At 42.6% G+C, this 21945-nt stretch overlaps 2 protein-coding genes and 1 long non-coding RNA gene across 3 annotated transcripts; 1 reads left to right on the top strand and 2 right to left on the bottom strand.

Annotated features, from left to right (window-relative positions):
* Positions 1-3001: 3001 nt before the first annotated feature.
* ak8 (adenylate kinase 8) lies at positions 3002-10540 on the bottom strand. Its single transcript, XM_047048509.1, has 14 exons — positions 10454-10540; positions 10040-10142; positions 9794-9878; positions 8355-8404; positions 8053-8163; positions 7757-7825; positions 7279-7360; positions 7092-7163; positions 6803-7003; positions 5677-5808; positions 5410-5499; positions 4939-5080; positions 4185-4265; positions 3002-3782 (listed from the first exon to the last, which is right to left on the bottom strand). Exons 2-14 carry the CDS (start codon positions 10121-10123, stop codon positions 3524-3526), a joined length of 1458 nt encoding a protein of 485 aa, XP_046904465.1. The 5' UTR covers positions 10124-10142; positions 10454-10540; the 3' UTR covers positions 3002-3523.
* A 5109-nt stretch (positions 10541-15649) lies between these two features.
* Positions 15650-18066, top strand: LOC124486739 (selenoprotein P). Its single transcript, XM_047048518.1, has 5 exons — positions 15650-15757; positions 16403-16633; positions 16805-17017; positions 17333-17450; positions 17530-18066. The coding sequence occupies exons 2-5, from the start codon at positions 16431-16433 to the stop codon at positions 18064-18066; spliced, it is 1071 nt and encodes a 356-aa protein (XP_046904474.1). The 5' UTR covers positions 15650-15757; positions 16403-16430.
* Positions 18067-18860: 794 nt separating this feature from the next.
* On the bottom strand, positions 18861-20122 carry LOC124486740. The gene is made up of 2 exons (XR_006958298.1): positions 19608-20122; positions 18861-19320 (listed from the first exon to the last, which is right to left on the bottom strand). It is a non-coding gene; the product is annotated as an uncharacterized LOC124486740 (long non-coding RNA).
* Positions 20123-21945: the final 1823 nt, after the last annotated feature.

Raw genomic sequence — 21945 nt, 5'->3', positions numbered from 1 at the left:
GTTGGTTATGTCAACGGTGTACATATGTCTGTAACGACCAAACATGTTTTATTAACACCGTAATATATTGTTTTTGTTGCTCTCATATACAGTATTTGTGTATATATGGACCACCAAGTCACTGGGACTGTAAACATTATTTAGTTACTGTAATGCAGTTTAGAGTGAATTTGTAAATAAAGCATAAAGTTGTGATTCTTGACAAACAAAATGGAAAAGTAATTGGAAAAATATTGAGTGTAAGTTATTATTTAAACTTGATTGATTGCTTCATTGCTACTTGTGGAGGTACAGTATTTGAAAGCAGTATGAATATAGCAAAACAACAAAGTCGAGAATGATTTGTTAACGAACAGACTGGTTGCATCTTCAATTTGAGGTAAGGAAGACAAAATTATATTGACAGGAAGATTTTGTTTTGGAAAAAGTTAAAGCCAGTTGTACTTGTAAATCATTAGGACTGAGAAAGGGTCTGAGACTAGTGTTGAGGATACAGGAGGTCATAGTTCAAGCTCCTTATGGTCCACTCGTTTGCAAATGCTTGCTGAATCCATAACTGGATGCACAGTTCTGTCTGATGATGGTAGCTGTGTGTCTTTTTAAAGATGTTCCTGACCCATAAGATATCATGTGCATCTAACTTTAATTCCAGCAATGTCTGTGTGTCCCAATAATCTAGAGAACTGGGCGTTGTATGAAGTTGCATGTCGATAGTCTTGATTAGGACCCAAAGATGTACAGTGCCATGATTTTGGTAAAACCAACAATTCCAAATAATCAAGTTTCTTATGGTCATGTAAACACGCAATATCCCCAAAACACCTACAATTCTACTGTTGGCTGTTGGGTTTATAATGTTTGGAAAGATAACTATACTTTTCACACTGCCCCAACAAATGACAACAGGCATATCACACCAAGCCAACACAACCCAACTACCGTTGGGTGTTGCTATTTTTTGGGCAGGGTGAACTGGCCTTAAGAAATATAGACTGGAGAAGGTAGAGAGGATGGGATCCAGGAAGGGTATGATGTCGCTTGTTGGGCAACGAAGAGTCGTTCTATTTCAGTCCTCAAGTGTCTCGAAGGAGGCAAGATGGTCCCCAGGCTCACCTCTGTCGTAGGTGAGGGGTGATATAGAAGGAGAGAAGGAGTATTGGATGCCAGACACCTTCTCCTCACAGTGGGCCCTAAAGTCATCAACAGTGAGTGATGAAGGGGAGAGAGACTTGTAAGGAGTGCGGGAGAGAAGAGTTTTGGTGGGTTAGAGATGCAGGCGTTGATCTTGGAATTGTAGAACAGAGACTTGTTCAATGCTGTTGCTGCCATGAATGCAATCAGCAGGGAATGGTCGAAGGCCAGATCGTCAGAGGATTTAGACTTCCTGTCCAGAGTGCAGCTCTGTCTAAGTGAAGAGAGGGACTCCAATCAGCGACATGACTAGGTGACTGTCGTACTGGTTTAGAGACAAGAGGGCGGAGAATGTTGAGAGATTAGGAAAGGCAGTTGAAGGTGGATTGTGGCGTGTACGCAAACATGGTGGAGAAGAAGATGAAAGGGGGGACATAGAGAACAAAGGATAGAGTGGAAACGAGTGGGGAGATCCAGACCGTAGTTGATCGCTTGAGGGGTGGAGGGAGATGGTGAATGACACAAGGAAGTGGTCAGACATAGGTGCACACACAGGCAACCAAGCCTTGAGAGTAGCAGGGAATGGAGAGAGAGCTAAGACAAAGGACTGAAGAAGTGAGATGACATTGACCATATGGGAGGTCTCAGACATGAGATTGAATTCCCTCAGAACAGTCACAGAGTGCCATATTGGGATAGCGAGGTGAGGAGTGTGTCCCGTTCATAAAGGAAGAGGACGAGAGGACCTGAAATTCAGTAGAGGACAACAATGAAGATCCCAGTAACAGCCACTCCATGGAATCATAAGGTGGCAGGGAAACCAAGGACCAATAACTGGAGTGACTGTGTCTGGCAAGGACAGTTCAATAATCCTACAACCACTGGGAAATCATTTTATTAAATGTAGTACCACAAATGGATCACAATGACTCTTATTGAGTGACTTGTTGCTCTTGTAGGTTAGTTATAACGAAGTTAAGTCTTGAAATGAAATATACTGTGAAATATTTTACTGTTGATTGTTCTTCTACAGGTACAGTCCTGCACTTTTTGTGGTTCATGTTGTTTTAGTTTGTAACTTGTGTAGCTGCATGCTCTTATGGGTCTTCCCTTTTGGCACTTGTCTAGTTTTTTCACTATGTATTCTTCATGTTTTGGCTGCTTGCAATGTTTGGGACTACCTCGTTGTTATGATCAGTGACCTATGCTCTTTTGTAAAGCTCTCTCTTGGAAGTCGCTTTGGATAAAAAGGTCTGCTAAATGCATAAATGTAAATACAGGGCCTGTGAGATCGAGATATTATTGTTGCAATGTAGAATTATTTTTCGTTCAACGTGTCTGGTGCTGGTAGGTGAGGCGTGGTTACTTTGCGATGTGACTAATAGACTTTTCCATGACTCTGACCATGGAAGTAACTGTCCTGTAGAACTATGCACTGATTCTTGATCTTCTGCTGTACTTTTTGCTCTATTTCAGTCACTTCAGATAAAAGCGATCGATAAATTAAAAGTGGCAGCATGTTCGCTCCCTCAACGAGTATTGTCTGTATATTATTAGACATATTGGCTATGTCTGTCAATCTTCAGATATAGCCTATATGACTGGATCTGTAGTATGAGGAGCAGGTAGCAAATGGCATGAGGTGCTATTGTTTGGTGTTTAATGTGTTTTTTTAGGTCTAAGGCTTCTTTATGTATCTAGGTATGAATACATGTAGAACTGTATGTTTGTGCTTAGACGGCTGTGATATAAAAGTGCACCAGCATAACAGAGCTGCTTGTATTTATTCTCCTGATCCTGCTTTCAAATGTGGCTTTAGAGACCCGCCCTCAAAAGTAATAAATTGTCAAATCAAAAGTAGACTTTCACAGTAGCTTTTAGAACGTGGTAATTGTTTTTACAGTCAAATAGCATCTTCATATCATATGTTAACTACGGGAAAATATGTAGAAAAAGGACATTAATATGATCACTGACAAAGATGTCTAAGAACCTTTACTATTAATTTCTAATCCAAGGGTTGTACATCAATGGTAAAATATGTTATCATGACATTTATACAGCTGACTTGACAGGGTAGGGACTAGCAACCCCTGCAGACTGCCTTTGGATATATCTAAAAGGAATATTTGTCATATTAGCGTCTAATAATAGAGCAGACTTTACTATTTCTTAAACCATTAAACGAGACAACTACTTTTTTGTTGACGTATTGCTTGAGTTGACTGGCTAGTGTAAATTGCTGACAACCACAACAACATTTAAACTTCAAATATGGAAGTTGTGGTACATCAGAAACAAGGAATAGGTGAGGCAAGGGGGAGCAGGTCTCAATCAGCTTCTTAGACAGGCAGAAGCTAAACCCCTCCCACACCACAGGCATTCATTCTCCTCAGTCTTCCCCCTGACCATGCACTGTCGGGATGTTGGGCAGCCGCCCCACCAAGCGGCTTTCCAGGGACTCAAACACGGTTTGTGGGTCCTGATCGGCGTTGATGTGGATGGCTTCAGGGTAGAGGCTCTGCAGGACCGGGACATCGGCCCAGTACTCCTTCAAGCGCTGCAGCAGCTGGGCTTTACTGTCCAAGGGGTTGGCCTGCAGGCGGGCCTGGACCTTTGGGTTGGGAGCTGGCTTGTACATTGTGTGATACCTGGCAGGAGAATGGGCCATTGATGGAAATGTATTAGTACTGCAGACTTGTACAGAGATCAGGAGGACAAGTTATAGACAGACATAGATGATTAAGGCAGGACTGGTGCAGCTGAAGGTTTCTCTTCTATGTGCACTTTCGTATTTAACCACTGGTTACACTATCATTCAGATGTTACTCATTTTATTTGAGGGTTCTGGCATTGCAGTAAGATGCGAGACTTTTCATGACGAAAATGAATTGGTGGGAAAAAAGAACCCATCGCGCACCACATCGCAGCACGTTGCGTCATGTCGCTGCAACGCAATGCTCAAGTGAAATGAGTGACAACCTGGTGCCTGATCTTTGAAAACAGGTCTTGGTGGAACAGCAACCATTGACCAACATCACAAGCAAACTGACCTCTCACCGCTGACTGGGTCGATGGACCTAAGGCTCACCCTCTCCAGGGCCACATCCTCTGTCATCTCCAGGAAGAAAACTCTACAGGAAGAGAAGAGGACATTATCGTTATTGTGGACTTTTCTCAAATCAGACAGCTTCAATTTGCAGAGTGGCAAAAAGGATTTACTACTATAACTCTCTGTTGTATTAAGGATCTATTGACATTAAGGACAGCCTAACACCAACACAAGTCCCCAAGACAGGCATCTGTTCTCCTCCTTTCCTTGTCCCCTCTTTTCACAACAGCCGAGACCATCGTGGATGCCCGGGCCCGGGGTCATCTGTACCCTTTCTCTTCTAGTTTGTTATGGTGGACAGAGGATATACACAACAGCCCCTCCCTTCTTGGATCCAGTAGCTTGGAACCTAACTTTCTCTTGCTCGAACCTCGATGTACTGAAAACTGTGAGTATGTGCTGTAGTGTCCTGTTCTGATAGGATAAGGGGAAAAATAATTTAAATGACATCTCCTACACCTCTTCTCTAATCTTTAATAGTTCTGTGTATCTAACCCAGGAGATCAGCCATCTATAACCAATATTCGTATTGATCAATCCACAACCTCCTCCACCTTACCTCCCTCCTCTACTCATACACACTCATACCTTTTCCATCCCTCCATGCTCCCTCGCCCCCTTTCACCCATCCTGTCACCTCCCTCCACACCCATTTCACTCATCATTCTCCCAATCTCACACTCCCTACTGCTCACCTGCTGGGAATAAAGTTGGACTCTTGCAGCTTCTCTGCCTGCTCCAGGTCTTTGGGGAAGCCATGGAGGACCCAACCCTGCAGAGTGCAGTCCAGCCTGCTCAGACGCTCTGTCATGACCTGCAGAACCATGCTGTCTGGGACTGGAGACATATACGAGAATAGAGAGTGAGGATTAGTATTGCGGTGTGTTAACCATTATGTTAAAACCATAGTTTCTAATGCTATAGATGTTTCCGATTTATTCTGTGGACCGTTTAAGGAAGGTACGGTACGCTACAGGAATTGCCCCCCACTCAGGAGAGATTTGTTAAATCAGTTAAATGTTACTAGAGTCAAGAGACCTTCAGTACCTGCCCTCCTGTTCTCCAGCTCAAGGCCTAACCTCCTTCTATCTTATTTTAGCTCAGCTGCATTATTCCCTTGTCCAGCTGCTGACCTGAGCCATAATCCTAAACCTGTTGTATGGTACCTCTTTGTCCAGCCTCCAGGTAGGGCTTGATCAGCTCTCCCATGTTGGTCTCATCAGCTGACACAGCCTTTAGCAGCTCCCCACAGCACACTATACAAACCAGAAGGGACAGGGTTCGAATATATAGCATGACCTCGACACGCAACGACGAACCACAATTGACCAGCAGGAACACACAGGGCAAAGAACCAACAGCCCCAGCAAACTACAGCCAGCAGTGGCCAAACTACAGGTACCGTGTCTACAATGTTTGGATCTGAAACTCACGGTTGACAATGTTGTATTTCTGGGAGATCAGTTTAGCCTGCAGGCTTTTTCCTGAGCCTGGAGGTCCAAATAGCAAGATCCTGGGTGTGTGGGGGGCCACGGAGCGGTGTCTGGATAAGACGTACATTAACACTGCGAAATGAAATACAACAGACATTCACACCCATTATGCGACAGCAGATATATCCGGACAATATGTCCTCTCTTTGTGTGTGTGTGTGTGTGTGTGTGCGCACAGGCTGTCTCTGTTGGCACCGTCCGTCGCTTTTTGAGCAAAAGTGGCCTGGAAGAAGGCCAAGGAAGACTCTACTTTTGAAAGAAAAATAACAGAAACAGAAAAACAACAAAACAAGCCATTTGGAATTTGCTCAAATGCATGCCATAATCCCTCTGGGAGATTGTCCTTTGGACAGATGAGTCCAAACTGGAGCTACTTGGCAAGTCACATCAGCTCTGTGTTTGCAGACAAAATAAAAAGAAGCATTCAAAGAAAAGAACACCTATAGACTGAAACATGGAGGAGGTTTGGTCATGTTTTGGGGCTGCTTTGTTGCGCCTGACAGAGACCTTGAATCGGTTCAAATCCCCCTGTACTATGTGCTGGTTTAGATTAAAGCATCTGTTAAATGAATACATAACGTATATACATAATTGTCTCCAAAGTAACATGACCGGCTCTGTGCAGAACCTAGGGAAGACTAGGGCCATCAACTTTTCATGTCTGGCTTTTGTTTTTTGTGTGTTCAGACAAAGACTCAGGACCTAACCTCTTACCCTGGTCAAAGACTCAGGACCTAACCTCTTACCCTGGTCAAAGACTCAGGACCTAACCTCTTACCCTGGTCAAAGACTCAGGACCTAACCTCTTACCCTGGTCAAAGACTCAGGACCTAACCTCTTACCCTGGTCAAAGACTCAGGACCTAACCTCTTACCCTGGTCAAAGACTCAGGACCTAACCTCTTACCCTGGTCAAAGACTCAGGACCTAACCTCTTACCCTGGTCAAAGACTCAGGACCTAACCTCTTACCCTGGTCAAAGACTCAGGACCTAACCTCTTACCCTGGTCAAAGACTCAGGATCTAACCTCTTACCCTGGTCAAAGACTCAGGACCTAACCTCTTACCCTGGTCAAAGACGTCAGTGTGAGGCTGGTCGGCATCAATGGTCTTGAGGCAGTTGTGGTAAATCCTGGCGAGGGAGTGAGCCTCGCTATGGTACTGCCTCAGCTGGCTCCCACACTGCTCTGTCAAGACAGTTTTCTCAGGCACCAGACGCCCAGCCACCTCCTCGCCCTCTGGCCATATGAAGGTCACATGGTACACATCTGTAGAGGAAAGAAGTCCCATGGCTAAGACCCCTAGGCAATCTCTGTAGCTTTCTAGTCTTTTATCTGTCAGTGTTGGCCATGTTACCTCCAGTGACAGGGTCAATCCTTTTGCCATGGCTCCTCTCCATCAGCACTGAATCCGGGGCCTTCAGCATCACTGACAGAGAAGACACATACACTAACGTGGACGAACAACCTCAAAGCTTGAATTCTACACCCAGATTTCAGATCACCACTAGGTGGCAGTGCAGCAATCAGTATGAGGCCCTTACCGACATGATCTGGGAAAATGCCAGCTTTCTGAAGGGATAAAGCCTCCTGATGAGTACGAGGGATCCCCTCCATTATCCAGCCCTGCATAAACACACACATGCATGCACACACACATTTCATTTTTGGACCCTATACTGGTAAAGGGTCCATTTCAATTGACAAGGACATCCATCATTTAAAGCACTGTAGTACCACATGTCTGTTTGTGTATCAGATAGGTCAGTGTATTTATGTATTAGGGTGTCAGGTGGCTGAGCGGTTAGGGAATCGGCTTAGTAATCAGAAGGTTGCCGGATCGATTCCCGGAGGATTCCAGGCCGTGCCAAATAATGTTGTGTCCTTGGGCAAGACACTTCACCCTACTTGCTTCGGTGGGAATCTCCCTGTACTTCCTGTAAGTTGCTCTGGATAAGAGCGTCTGCTAAATGTAAATGTATTAATGTGTGTAAGGAATGGGGTTGGAGAGAGGGGCCTTACCCGTCTCACACAGTCAATCTTTGACAGCCGCTGCTGAATCAGCTTAATCCACAGGTCACTTGGAATCTCCTGTCAACAACAACAACAGTCAAATAAACATAAATATACAGAAACAAACCCAAAAATAAGCGCTTTTACTCAACATTGTCTGTGCTTCCGTTTTACAAGGATTTGCTGTTGTGTTTCATGTTCTATGGGTAGGACACAGTCCAACTTGCACTCAACTGTTTCCATGCCTCAAAAGCTGTACTTGACTATGCATGAGCTTGTGTGTGTGTGCACATGTTGGGCCGTACCTGCTGTTTGTCTTTGTACTGCAGCGCTCGCATGGTCTGGTCAGTGTCCTCCATCAGTAGGTTGCTAGTATTGATGTGGATGGCCTGAATGTGTTCACACAGCTTTCTGGCCTAGACATGTAAACATCAAACAACCAAACAGTCAACACGTTCAACATTGACATTTTCCCTTGAAAATGTATTACATTTTATTGCCAGTGTATAGGCACATTTTACTCTGGTTTATACCAAATTAATTAACTAATTTTACTCTTTTCAGACCAGCTGAGGATAGCTGTCATTACAACGATTATCCATCTTACAATAGTTATTTTCCCTGATGCTGGAGGTCCCAACAGCATAACTCTTGGTACTAAGACAGAAGGGAACAAGACAAAAACACAAAGATACTGAGCACTCATTTTGAGTAATATGTCTGCCTCAATTAACAGGACACACACTTTTTTATTTCTAATAAAAGTTTGTTAAAACCATAGTGACCAGGGAATAGATTAATGGGATATGAAAATATGTGTATGTTTAGCCCTACAACTAGAGATGTTTCAATCATAACCTCAGCAGAGAAAATTCTGATGGGATTTAATTCTGATTATTCTTTAGCTACAGTGCCACTTAGTGGTGTAAATATGAAATGGCACTTTGAAAAGCGATGTTTAAAGATGCTGTAAAGCAAATTCCATGATTTGCTTCTCAGTACATTACATACGTGTGAAATGAGTTCCTGAAAGCATGTGCAAAGCGCGAAAACTTTGTCGACCTGAAATGTGGAGCTAGACCGTTGAACATCCGTTTTCAGATCAGGTTTTGTATAGGCGGAGCCGAAACCCGACCTAGCTACGTCACAGCGACCTATCCACGTCAGATCACAGACGGTTGCATTCTGTTACTCAGCTGGTATGATGCAAAGACAAAGTAATTAACACATAAAACACTCAGAGACTGCAGGTAGGTCTGTTCTGATATCTGCAATTGATTTAGTTAGTGTTGCTGTTGTTGCTAAATTCAATAAATTCGAGGGGGCGGAGCTTCAGATGCTTCAGGTAACACGCCCCCCCAGTCTCAACCAGAGAAGACTGCTGATTTTCTCACGATTTCAAAGCCTAATTTAACATACTTGTCTTTGTTTTTTTACATTAGAATTTGGATGGGTAGTTAACAACACATTCTTCTGTGGTGTGATGAACTTAAAACTCATTTTCAATTCCACTTTACAGCATCTTTAAAGGGTCCACAAAAACTATATTTTTCCTCTTACCTGTTTTCCTATTCCTCAAGTCTAGACTGCTTTGGGGTGAGTTGCTGATTTTTGAAGATATCCACCATAAAGATGTAGGCTATGCCTTCTCTCGAATATAATCAAACTAGATTAGGCTACAATTGTGGTGCTCAATCAAAAATGTTTAATTTTGTTTAGTGTCAAACCTTTAGATTTTTTGGTAGCTATCAGGATGTAAAGTTTATTTCTGCAAATGACAAAGTGCTTCCCAACATTACCTACCCTGTCTTTAAGATAATCCACAGACCTTTTTAGCATTTGGCAAGTGCCAAAGTATATTCGAGAAAAGGCAGACATACTACACCATCTCCAAAACTCGGCAATCCCCCCATTTTTTCTTTACATATATATAAATATATATATATATAATAGATGGATAAATAGCACTCCAGGTCAGAGCAATAATATGTATTTTTGATTTTGGAATACATTGTCCCTTTAATGTACAACAATAGAGGTTCTTACCCTGGACACTGCCCCTCTTGAGAAGACCAATCAGGTGCTGAATGGGATCATCTGGCTTGTCCACCATCAAGTTTTTAAGAAGTATCTACATACAAACCCACAGTAACATAGCTTGTAAATTACTTTGACACCAGTGTGCAAATTACGGGGGGTTTGGGGTGGACACCATAGCTTAAAGCCATGGTGTTGCATGGAAGTACATATTAGCTAATTTCTGTATTATTTCATAACTTTACAGTACTGTACCTGGACCAAATCAAATATTTCATGCTTTTCGGCATAAATGCCCATTTGAGGTGGGATTCTTAGCGGTTTTGCAGTTGCATCCATGAGGACGTTGACTTGAAATCTATAAGAGGGAGAAATTATTTGGGGCTCAGTACCTACAACCAGCGAAATCATAAGTCCATTGACTCAATTTTTCTCGTTTAACAAACCTTTCTAGCATTGCAAACTTTATACTGGTAGGCTAGTATGCTAGCTAGTCTAGCTAGTCTTGTACTGACAGCTAGCTCTAACTGTAGTTCAGTAGCTAACATGGTTTGCAGATATGTGGTTTACTTGGGGGTTCATTTAAGTCTACATTTAGTAATTATGAAAAGACATAGCTACGCGTTTCTAGTTACTTCGGCAGACACAATATGAGTATGTATGTCTCACCTCTAAAGACATAAATTCTGCAAGTCCGTTGGTAACCCTTTACTGAAGGGAACTACAGAACGTTGTCGCAATAAAAGACAGGGTGTTTGAGACTAACCCTGTTTGCTGTGTTGCCTAGCGACGGGTTCCATAGTAGTGATGTGTCGTTCGTGAACGATTCGTTCATTTTGAACGAATCCTTATAAGGACTCGGGAGTAACGAGTCCTCTCAACGAGTGATTCGTTCATTTCCCGACTCGGTCTTTCTACGAGTCTTTGGATCATTTTTCACGTGACCTGCATAGGCTCTGTAGCTAGAGGAAACGAACGATTCGTTCCTTTCCCGACTCGGTCTTTCTACGAGTCTTTGGATCATTTTTCACGTGACCTGTATAGGCTGTAGCAAAAGGAAACGAACGATTCGTTCCTTTCCCGACTCGGTCTTTCTACGAGTCTTTGGATCATTTTTCACGTGACCTGCATAGGCTCTGTAGCTAGAGGAAACGAACGATTCGTTCCTTTCCCGACTCGGTCTTTCTACGAGTCTTTGGATCATTTTTCACGTGACCTGTATAGGCTGTAGCAAGAGGAAACGAACGATTCGTTCCTTTCCCGACTCGGTCTTTCTACGAGTCTTTGGATCATTTTTCACGTGACCTGCATAGGCTCTGTAGCTAGGGAAACGAATGATTAGTTCCTTCCCCGACTCGGTCTTTCTACGAGTCTTTGGATCCTTTTTTCACGTGACCCGCATTGTATTTTTTAGTAGAGGAAACAGTTTCCTTATTCCCTTTCGCGTGGCCGCTGTTTTAGTAAGACGTGAATGAATGATATTCGCTCAAGTCATCATACTGACTGGTTTTGTTATTTTCACTTTACATTTACACTTACAGTTTAGTGCAGTGTAATTGTTTGACGTGATAATTAAATGCTAGTGTGATAATACATGACCAAATCATACAAACTCATGATACATTATTTTAATGCAGGAATTTATTTTGAAATAGTATTTGCTGGTGCACATGTCATGCACTAACCTACAGTGGACGTATAGGGGCTATACGTCCTTTGCAGTGGACGTATAGCCCCCAACCCCCCCCCCCCCCCCCCCCCTGAAATGAACAAATGACTCGAAAAAAGATTCGTTCATTTTACTGAACGAGATTCAAAGAACCGAATCAGTAAAAAGAACCGAACTTCCCATCACTATTCCATAGATCCATATAACTAGACCAAGCAACAACGCTCTTTTAACCCTTTGATACACAAGCTATGCAAACCCCTTCTAATGCACAACATGGGTTAAACGTGACCCGTATTCATTTCCTTTCATATTTAATGTATGGCTGAGTGTTTCTTTGCAATATCATTTGAAATCAATTCATTTTGTAACATTCTAAAGTGGAAGATCACTGACTGACAGTGCCCCCCCAAAATAGAAAACCTAATAGAATATTTTTTTCATGGGGCCCAAAATTCCTGGTGGCGCCCCTGCACACACACAGTCCTCTCACACAAATGTTTATGCACACACACACACACACACACCTAACTCAATCCAACAGCATGCACACACACACACAAACACATGACCAGTAGAACACACCCCTCCTATGTTTGCCTGGGCGTTTTTCAAAGGGTTTCCATGGGGAGGAAACAGCTGCTTAATGCCCCCTGGGAAGCGTGTGTGTGTGTGATTGATTTTGAAGTGTGTGTAGACCATGTGGCAGCCAGCTAGCAATCACAGGTGTTATGGTTGGCTTCGCTGTGAATGTGATCTAATGAATGTTTTGAATATTTTTTTTTAACTTTCAATGGAACCAATGGGGGAAATGAGTGAGTTTGTTCATGTTTTATATTAAAATGCTCCTCCTGCAGTCTACAGCCAGCAGAACCACCGGGCAAAATGCAATTTATTTCCTGCTCTGCACACGATGGCGACGGCTGATAATGTCACCAGAAAATACGAAGACTGCTGGGATGCAATGCGACCAAACTGCCTAGTATTTATGTATATTTTGTGTTCTCGGCACCCCTAAAAAAGTAGCTCCACTTTTTAAAGTCATCCTTCAACAATTCTTGATTGGAGCAATTTATTTGGGCATAGTATCGTTATTTGTGAGTGTATGTGTGCATGTTCATCTGTTTGTTTGTGTCCCCGAAATAATCTATTGCTTTTATGGTACACTGTACTTCATGAATTTTACCATCAGTAGATCAATACATACAACGTTCGATGGAGGAAGGATGACATCGATGTCCCCCGCGGGAATCAAGACCCTCCTTAACCCTTACGTGACCTCTCCTCTCTCCCTTCATCTCCTCACCAAGAAAGCACAACAGAGGATGCACTTCCTACGGCAGCTGAAGAAATTCAACTTGCCAAAGTCAACGATGGTGCACTTCTACACATCCGTCATTGAGTCCATCCTCACCTCCTCCGGCAACATCCGGTACACCTGACCTCTCTCCTCTGCACTTCTCACCTCCTTTGGGGCCAGCAGGTGTTGAAGCCAGGCTGGTGCCAGGCTGGTTTATGTACAGGCTGGTTTGCGTAGTGGAGCAGAGGGGCGATAAGGCTTGTGTCTCGTCTCTGTGATGATAACTCGGATAGAAGTTCCTCCCTGTGCCAGTTCTCACTTGCCAGGCGCCAGCCTCGCAGTCCTGCCTGCCAGCAGGCATGAAACAGCCTTATTAGGCTGTTCAATGCAGACATTACATTGTCCTCTAACCTTGGAGAGCACTCTGTATACCCAGCTCTCTCGTTAACACAGTGTGCAGGTGTTTGCGTCAGTGTGTCAAGGTGGACACCAGCATTTTACACTTGAGGCTAATCTCACACCCACAGTAGACCGGTGGGGTGGAGGGACAGGGTCAGAGAGAGCAGGGCGGCAAGCCTTACATCTCCCGGAGGGAGATATGCAGCCATGAAGTTCAACTAGAAAGCTTGCAAATCCCAAAGAAAGAATTTGCACTATATTATCTCCCTGTGCCAAACCAGTGTGTGTGGCCCAAATCCTTTGCTCGCTTCCCCTTCCATTCTACCCTCCATCCCTGCCTTCCTGCCCCATAGACTCGCTCCTATCTTAATTAAATGTATTCATTTAGCAGACGCTTTTATCCAAAGTGACTTCCAAGAGAGAGCTTTACAAAAAGTGCACAGGTCAATGATCATAAACAATGAGATAGTCCCAAACATTGCGGGTAGACAAAAACTTGAAGCATACATTGTGAAAAGCAAATAAGTGCCAATGGGTAGAACCAGAAGAGCATGTAAGAGTCAGATGGCTGAGCGGTTAGGGAATCGGGCTATTAATCAGAAGGTTGCCAGTTTGATTCTGACCGTGCCAAATTATGTTGTGTCCTTGGGCAAGGCACTTCACCCTACTTGCCTCAGGGAATGTCCCTGTACTTATTGTAAGTTGCTCTGGATAAGAGTGTCTGGTTAATGTAAATGAAGTTAAACAAATTACAATTAAACAACATGATCCTCAAATTAAAATGAGTTGTGAACATAAATTAACAATGCATTTAGTTCTGAATCATATATTTTTTGCTGTCAAGCTGATCAAAACAAATGTTGTAAAAAGGGCAGGGCTCCTTTAAGAGATCGAGGAGGTAACTGGAGCGCAGAATATTGCAACATTGTAGACATTCAATTCATAGCAACTTGGATAATATGTTGTTCCTGTAAATGAAAATGGCATGTTCTTGTCATGGAGAACTCACTACCCAGAGCCCGACAAATCAACAGCGGTGGGACACTTAAGGTCATCAATCCATTTTCAACTGGGGCCAGTGCCCATGTGATTTTCACCCCTGGCTTCGAACAAGGTCCAAGGACTATTATCCAATGCCAACTCATCTTTTAAGCAATGCCAAATTCTCTTAGTATATTACCCTAAATGACCCCTGACTGCCTTAGCCTAACATAATTGGTGCTGACATTTTTGACAATATAGTTATACCTATTATCAATGTGTGTGCCATGTGGCTTGGCCTAGTGTTAGCCAGCACCCTAAGGTTAACTTTATTGGTAGCTTTTTTTGTTACTGGTGATGGAGTTGCCGATCACTAACATCTGAGGATGGACACATCCCGAGGGGATGGCGTGCTTGGCATGCTTGGAAAGTGAAACATTTTCAAAGCAATGGAATGCTCGAACATTAAAGGGAAAGGATGGGCATTAATCCCAAAAAGGTATAGCATCAACCTCGCAGTGCTGTGAGTGCGAAACCGGTGGGGATGATTCTGAATCTTACCTTAGTCTAAATTCCAGAGCGGTGATGTCCCATTACATCTAAAGTTACTAACCCTTTCTTATGTAACTGGACATTACTTTTTAGACTCAACTGCTAATGTTGGGCACATAGGGCAGTGTGTGTGATTGCAGCCTACTTACCTAGGTTGTGATGTATTTAAGTACGTCAATAATCCGTCAGGGGATCTAACTTGGCCCATGTCAAACATCAATACATCAAGTATTCACTATTCACGATTATGCATTGTTACATTGAGTAATTTCCCATAAAACTTGTTCTGTAGGCCCCCCACACTGAATCTGGTCTCCGTTTGATTTGAAATGGGTTAGTTATAGGTTCAAAAATCATGCTTGGACACTATCAGGATTTTAATCACTGTCTAGTTAACTGTCTACAGTTAACAGTTAACTATCAGTTGACTTTGCCTCCTAAGGATCACTAAACACTGGACCTTGGGTTTTCCTATGCAAGGGATTTTAGATTGTACTTTGTCCTTGCATGCAGTGATGCTGAGCAATAATAGCTCAAATGTGTATGTGTTCTGTAATAAAGTTATTTTAAATCATTTGATAAGAAATTCTGGTCCAAGGCTCAGTTTTTAAATCAGTTAGCCTGGACCTAGCTATTCTGTGGGAGACTGCACAATGTCTTAGAGGAATTATACTGATCCATTCAACTCATGCAGAAGTGTAAAACAAACAAGATATGGTGCGATAAAATTTACATGGAAACGGGTTCGCTTGATAGTTAACACATTTTATTGTGCAATTGTCTGAATATTGTTGCCACCTTGCAAACAAAACGTACAGTGGGGTTAGTTATGTCGGTAAAAAAAGTCATATATAATGAGTTACACAAATAACTGAGCTATAACTAAATGAACTCGTGCACAAGTGCAAGAGTCAGCAGATACACAGAAACCAGGCTGAACTTTGTCCTCCTTTTTCTGTCAGGAAAACAACAGGCGTGGTATAAAAAGGGGGGAGCAGGGGTTTGGGGTTGTTTTTGTTGGAATAGCTGCTTCAAGAAGGAACAGAGTAGAGGAACACAAACTGACTACTTTGTAAGTAATAACATTGTTCAAGAGTTACTTTACTATGCATGCTAGGTTTAGCGCTAATATTGTTTGATAAATCTTACTTGTTTAATTGTGTAGTACATTTTCTGCTCGGTAGACTCGGTCCAAAAGGCATGTTTTATTGCTCGAGGATATGGACAATTAAAGGATTAATAATTTCTTAAAATTAAACAAGTTTGATAAGAAATTGTAATAAGTTTAATTAGAAAATATCCAGCTCTTCCCCAACTGTTGTTTGAATATTATTTTAAAAATCCTTTTAGTAGAATTAGGGTTAGTTTGAATGGGAAATATTAGTTTGAAAAATAATTGGTTTGCTGACTTGTACACTTGAAGATTGTTATAGTGCAGACTGATCAAACCTAAACTGAATACATACCCTAAAATATAAAATGAATGCTGCATTTTCCTGATTTGGATAAACCTTCGAAGACACTTTTGTTTGTCTTGTCAAGTCTTAATGAAAGGAGAAGGTGTAAATTGTCATGTGGAAATTAGGTCAAAACTTCACCCAAATGTTCATTCCGTTTTCATGCTGCATGTTTGACTTTACTTTCCCTTATACTCTTTTACCCCTCCCCCTCATCCTCCTTCTTTCCTCTCTTTGCTTCAATTCCTTTCTGGGGTCAGCAGTTCAACCCAGCGTTAACTCCCAGCCATGTGGGTGTGGCTGAACCTTCTCTTGGCTCTCTGCCTGCTCCCTGGGGGCGGGGCAGAGAGTCAGGGGGAGGGGACACGCTGTAGACCTCCACCAGATTGGAAGATTGGTGAGGTGGAACCAATGAAGGATGCAATGGGCCAGGTGACAGTGGTGGCTCTTTTCCAGGCCAGCTGATTGTTCTGTTTGGTGCAGGCATCACGGTATGTTGTCCACCATGTTGACAAGAGTGCTACAAAGTGTTACAAAGTAAAAGTAAAATGCATGTTAGATAGAACACTTGTAACATGAATCATCATCATACCGCATTATTTTCCTCTCCCCTTCCTTATTGTCCGAATTTGAATATGCCCTTCTCTCCTTCCCGGGAGTAGCATGGATGGGCTGCGCCAGACGTTAGAACGTCAGGGTCTGGAGAACATCACCTATATGGTGGTGAACCACCGGGGGGAGCAATCACAGAGACTACACAACCTGCTGCGGCAAAAGTTGTCGGAGAACATCACCCTGTATAAGCAGGAGCCCGACCAGGCAGATGTGTGGCAGGCGCTGGCAGGAGACAAGGATGACTTCCTTATCTATGATAGGTCAATTCATTTTTTGGTTGATCCTTTTGATCCATTTAAGCATGAATGATTTTGCCTAGCATAATAGTCAAGGTATGGATGTGAACATGTTGACCAATACTATTTTCACCGATCTGTCAACACAGCTGTTGCCATACTCTGCATGCTGTCTGAAGATAACAAAACCAATGGATAGAACAGAATAAGATATAATAGAACAGAACTACAGACATTGTGAATGTGTAGACATAGCGACGCGGTCAGCCTTTCAGTTTTCAAAGTCAAGATAATGGAGACCCCCTCTAATCTCTAATTTTCCTGCTTCCTGTTTTCCAGGTGTGGCCGTCTCAGCTATCACATATCCCTCCCCTATTCCATTCTGGGGACACCCTATGTAGAAAATGCCATTAAGGATACATACTGCAAACGCGTCTGTGGGGACTGTAGATATGAGGTAGGTCATACACAGGCACACAAGCGCACACACACTCACACATTGCTAAAAATGACACTCTTCTACCTCTGTCTCCCAGAACACTGAGTTTCCAGCAGAGTGTAACAGGACAGTGGAGGCCAACCCTGAGGATGCGGCAACTCCAGACACCAGACACCAGCACCACCATCACCATCACCATGGTGTCGGGCAAGGGCATGGCCACCACGGCAATATGGGGGATAGAAAGGGGCACAGTCACCATGGTGACAGGAGGGAGGGGCACGGGCAGGGTCATGTAGCCTCTCGCTTTGAGAATGAGGAGAAACAACAACATCAACAGCAGCCCTTTCATTTAGGCCAGGAGCATGTGGGTCAACAGGCCATGCATCACGACCAGTTGCAGCCTGGACACACGCACCAAAGAGCAGACGCAGGGTTAGTGATGCAGAGGCCCTGAGTGACAGGGAGAGCCAAGTGCAAGTCCAAGCACAGCTGACAGTTGAGGGCAGACTCTGAAAACCAGGCCAGTCCGAAGACCAGTTGATGCTGACACTGACGAAGGCTCTTTGGCGACGAGGTCGGTGAGCAGCCAGTTGGTCTCTGACACTGTGACGAGGCACTTCCAGCCTCCTGACAGTGACACAGGTCAGTGGGGGACTCCACTCATCAGATCAGGGAGACTTGACAGTGACGTTTGCCCCCCGCAGACTGACTGCAGCCCCAGCCAGCCAAATGAGACTGACCCACGGGCATTGAGGGGTGAGGCTGAGAGCAGCTGTAAGCAGGGCCATTGTTCTGCTACATTTCCAACTTTTTAACTCTCAACCCTAGGGTAAAGTGCTCTTTTACCAACTAGTATTTCCCTGAGGTGATGCAATGGCAGCTGACAGAGAGAGAGGGTAGAGAGAAGATAAAGGGTTCCAACAAAAGGCTAGTGATGGTGTGGAAAAAAGATTTCCTCAGAAAGTGCACTGCTTCTCTCTGTCAGTTTGTCAGCCTCATTCCTCACCAGGAGTGGAAGGTAAGAAGGGATCATATCCATGCTCTGACTCCTCCTTTGTGCTCTCTCCATACGTAATGAAGGCAGGTGCAGAAACTATGCTCTAGTGGCGTTTGCCGGATGTCAGACTGAAGAGAAGGGAGGGAAAGAAAACATGGACATTATCACCTTAATAAGTAATTACAAAGTATAATTTACCAGCTCTTCAAAGCTTTGGGGAAAAATAAAGATGTTAAATCCAATGACTGCGACATCTAAGGAAAAGCAACTAGAAAAAATTGATCCCACCCAAATTAAGTTACAGCTTGCCAGGATTATGTAGTCTGGCAGAAAGAAGTGTCACATTGAAAACACATTTTTCCCCCTTAATACAATTGTTATTCTGTTGGGCAACAAGCCCAAGGTCCACTCCTTTTTATTCTATGTTATTTTCCCTCTTCGAATTATAGTCAGCTCATGTACATTTTTCAATAAGCTTTGAATTATGTTTCTGATTGTATACATATTCTAGAATAGTGTTTTTGTAGACAAGCCTAAACACTCAATTTCTCAGCTGCACAGTGTATGGCTTACGGCTTTATCCATACACTATAGCCTAGTATGCACCTAACAAATATTTTAAAGCATGGCATATTTTGCTAATATTTCCTACAAAACACCATGAAAGAAGTTGTACTCTTTATGTCATGCTTGAAGTGAAATAGACTGAAAGATTTGAATATTGATGAATCTGTACTTAATGAAGGTATCTAAGGGAAGACAATTGTCACTTAGAGAACCTGATGCATGCACAGCAGATGTTCACCAGTGTTTGAGGAATGTTTGGAAAAGGTAAAACTGAAATGACTGAATAAAGATGTTCACCTTGTCCTTTTCATCAACTATACACTGAGTGTGTGCGTTTGTGTATGAGAGTGAATAAGGAGGAGAAAGTGAGAAAATACTCCAATTAGTTAGTCTTTTGGAGAGACAAAGTTTCATCAAATATTCCTGGGGAGCTTGATGTATGAGTATTTTAATTATTTTAGCTTACAATATTTTATCACTTAGCAAAATTGTATAATATTACGCTAACTTGAGGATTTCCACAAGTTTCTTTAGTATAATTTTCTTGGTACCACCAACAGATGGCGTGTAAGTTTCATAAAATATCTCACATACCAGCCCAATCTGACCTCAATTATGACAAACATTTTATGTCCCTCGATTTGTATACAGGCCCCTCCATAATGTTTGGGACAAATACGTTATTGACTTGATTTTCCTCTGTACTCCACTGTTTTACATTTGTAATCAAACAGATCCCCTAAAGTGCACACTCTCATGTTTAATTAAACACATCTTCATACATTTTGGTTCAAACATTACAACACCTTTAAACCATAGTCCCCTCTATTTCTGAGCACCCAAATGTATTCCAGATTTAGCTGGATTTTTGTTGTTGTTGAAGCAATATGTTTTGGATCATTGCTGTGCTGTAAGATGAACCGCCGGCTTTAAGAGCTAAGATGTTTCTATACACTTCTGAGTCATTCTGCAACTGCCACCATCAATAAAGATGAATGAGCCATTACCTGTGGCAGCCATACATGCAGGCCACAACAACCCCACTATGTATCACAATGTGGTGAAGTGCTTTTTTATTTACAAACTTTAAGCCATTGCCCCTGCTGTTTCATAACATGACATTCCTGAGAAAAGTGATTCCAGAGATCCACATGAAGGTCAATAATAAACTACATGAGTAAAAAAACTAAACATATCTTAGTTAATCTAAAGTTATGAATTTCCAAGGTGGGTGTGTGTTTGTGGTCAAAAAACGGTCTCATCACCACCTTCAGCAAGGACTTCCTGCTGCCCAGGCCAGGTTACCTAATATGCGCTCATGCAAGTAAAAAAAAGGGGCTACCGGTTGTCAATCAAATAACCAGAGAAATATACATAGGAGGAAATAAATACACGCAAATTCAAATTAAACAAATGGACAAAAACAGTTTAAATTATCTTCATACATAAATGCATATCCAAAGCACTCAAAATGATTTACACATTAATAATAAGAACTTATATTTCCAATTGGCCCTAATATTCTGCCCCATAATTGTTAACTGCACTGCATGCAACTACTTCCAAACAAACCATACCTACAAAAGTATCAAGATTTACAGCATTCACAGTATCTATTGATATGCAGACAATGTACTGTATAAGGTATTGTATGATGTATGAGTGTGTGTAGGTGTAGGAGTCCAACTAGAAAGGGAAGCTCTACTCGACTGAAGGGACAGAAAAGAGATTGTTCTGCAACCACATAGCCTCAGATAGCTGCCCCTATAAGGAGACAAAGTTTACTTTTAGGCCTCTGCAGGATATTAGTCTTCTTCCTAACTAAGACACTCCAGACACCATTTGCTTCAGGCAAGGATTTAACCACACCATCAATCTAAAGTTCCTTGGTGCTTTTTCATCCATGATGACGAAAAGGTCTCCAGGAGTGAAGTTTCTCTTTATATTGTTCCATTTGTCTCGTTCCTGCATAAGGAGAAGGCATCCTCGTCCATCTCTTTCAGAATAGGTCAGCAATACATTGCACTTTCTTCCATCTCCTTCATAAGTACACGTTTCCTTTCTGGCTAGTCCAGGTAGCATTGTTGGCTCGCTCTCAGGGAGAGCAGAGGGTTTGGAGTGAGGTGCTCCAGGTCGTTAGGGCCATTTGACACTGTTGTACTTGATCTGTCGTTCAGAATAGCTTCCCCCTTACACAAGACCGTCTGTAAAGCTGTTTCCATTATTTGCTTTTTTTTAGGACTGATCATCTTTTTTACTAGTTGAAACAGCCATAATCCCACCATTTTGGGCTCCACGTGAGGGTTGAATGTCCATCTTATTCTTCCATGCATTTTGTATTGTTCCATGATTCAGCCGTTTGAGAGCTTCTCAAATCATGTTTTTAATGACCAACAATATCATGTGGGCCAAATGTGGGAAAACATCCTTGTTTCAAAGTATTAATGGCAAATACTGTAGCACTGTCCATCTTTGAGGGTTACTGAACTTGATGCACTCAGTGTCAACATGTGATCGTCAACTGGCATTTCACTTTTCTCCTCGTATTCTTTTTCAGGAAAGTGGTTATAGTGCTGAACCAGGAGTTGATCTACATCTACAATTTATATTCGATTGGCAGTTAGTCAGCCTTTCCCTTCTCATTACTCTTGGCAGTGCAAGAGTTAATCGTACCATTCACCACCCATCGCAAAAGGGTTTTTAAGGTCTCTAATCTTGGTTATTCATAATCTTCCAAGGTTCCATTGCTTTGGAACATTTCCTCCAATCAGGAGCTCAACTTCAACCTCCTTACCCTTGGTGTCCTTTATATAGGGCCATCTGTTAATGTCTTCCTGGGTACCAATGTTCTTTTTGGAAACTGGAATTTACTTTGATAAACCTTGGCAATCCAATTAATGTCACCCTCCAAGTTTGTGAATCTCAAGTCCCAATAGTTCATAGCCA

Source organism: Hypomesus transpacificus, chromosome 24 (assembly GCF_021917145.1).
Source record: "Hypomesus transpacificus isolate Combined female chromosome 24, fHypTra1, whole genome shotgun sequence".
Taxonomy (NCBI): domain Eukaryota; kingdom Metazoa; phylum Chordata; class Actinopteri; order Osmeriformes; family Osmeridae; genus Hypomesus; species Hypomesus transpacificus.
This window is presented reverse-complemented; position numbering and strand designations above follow the sequence as displayed.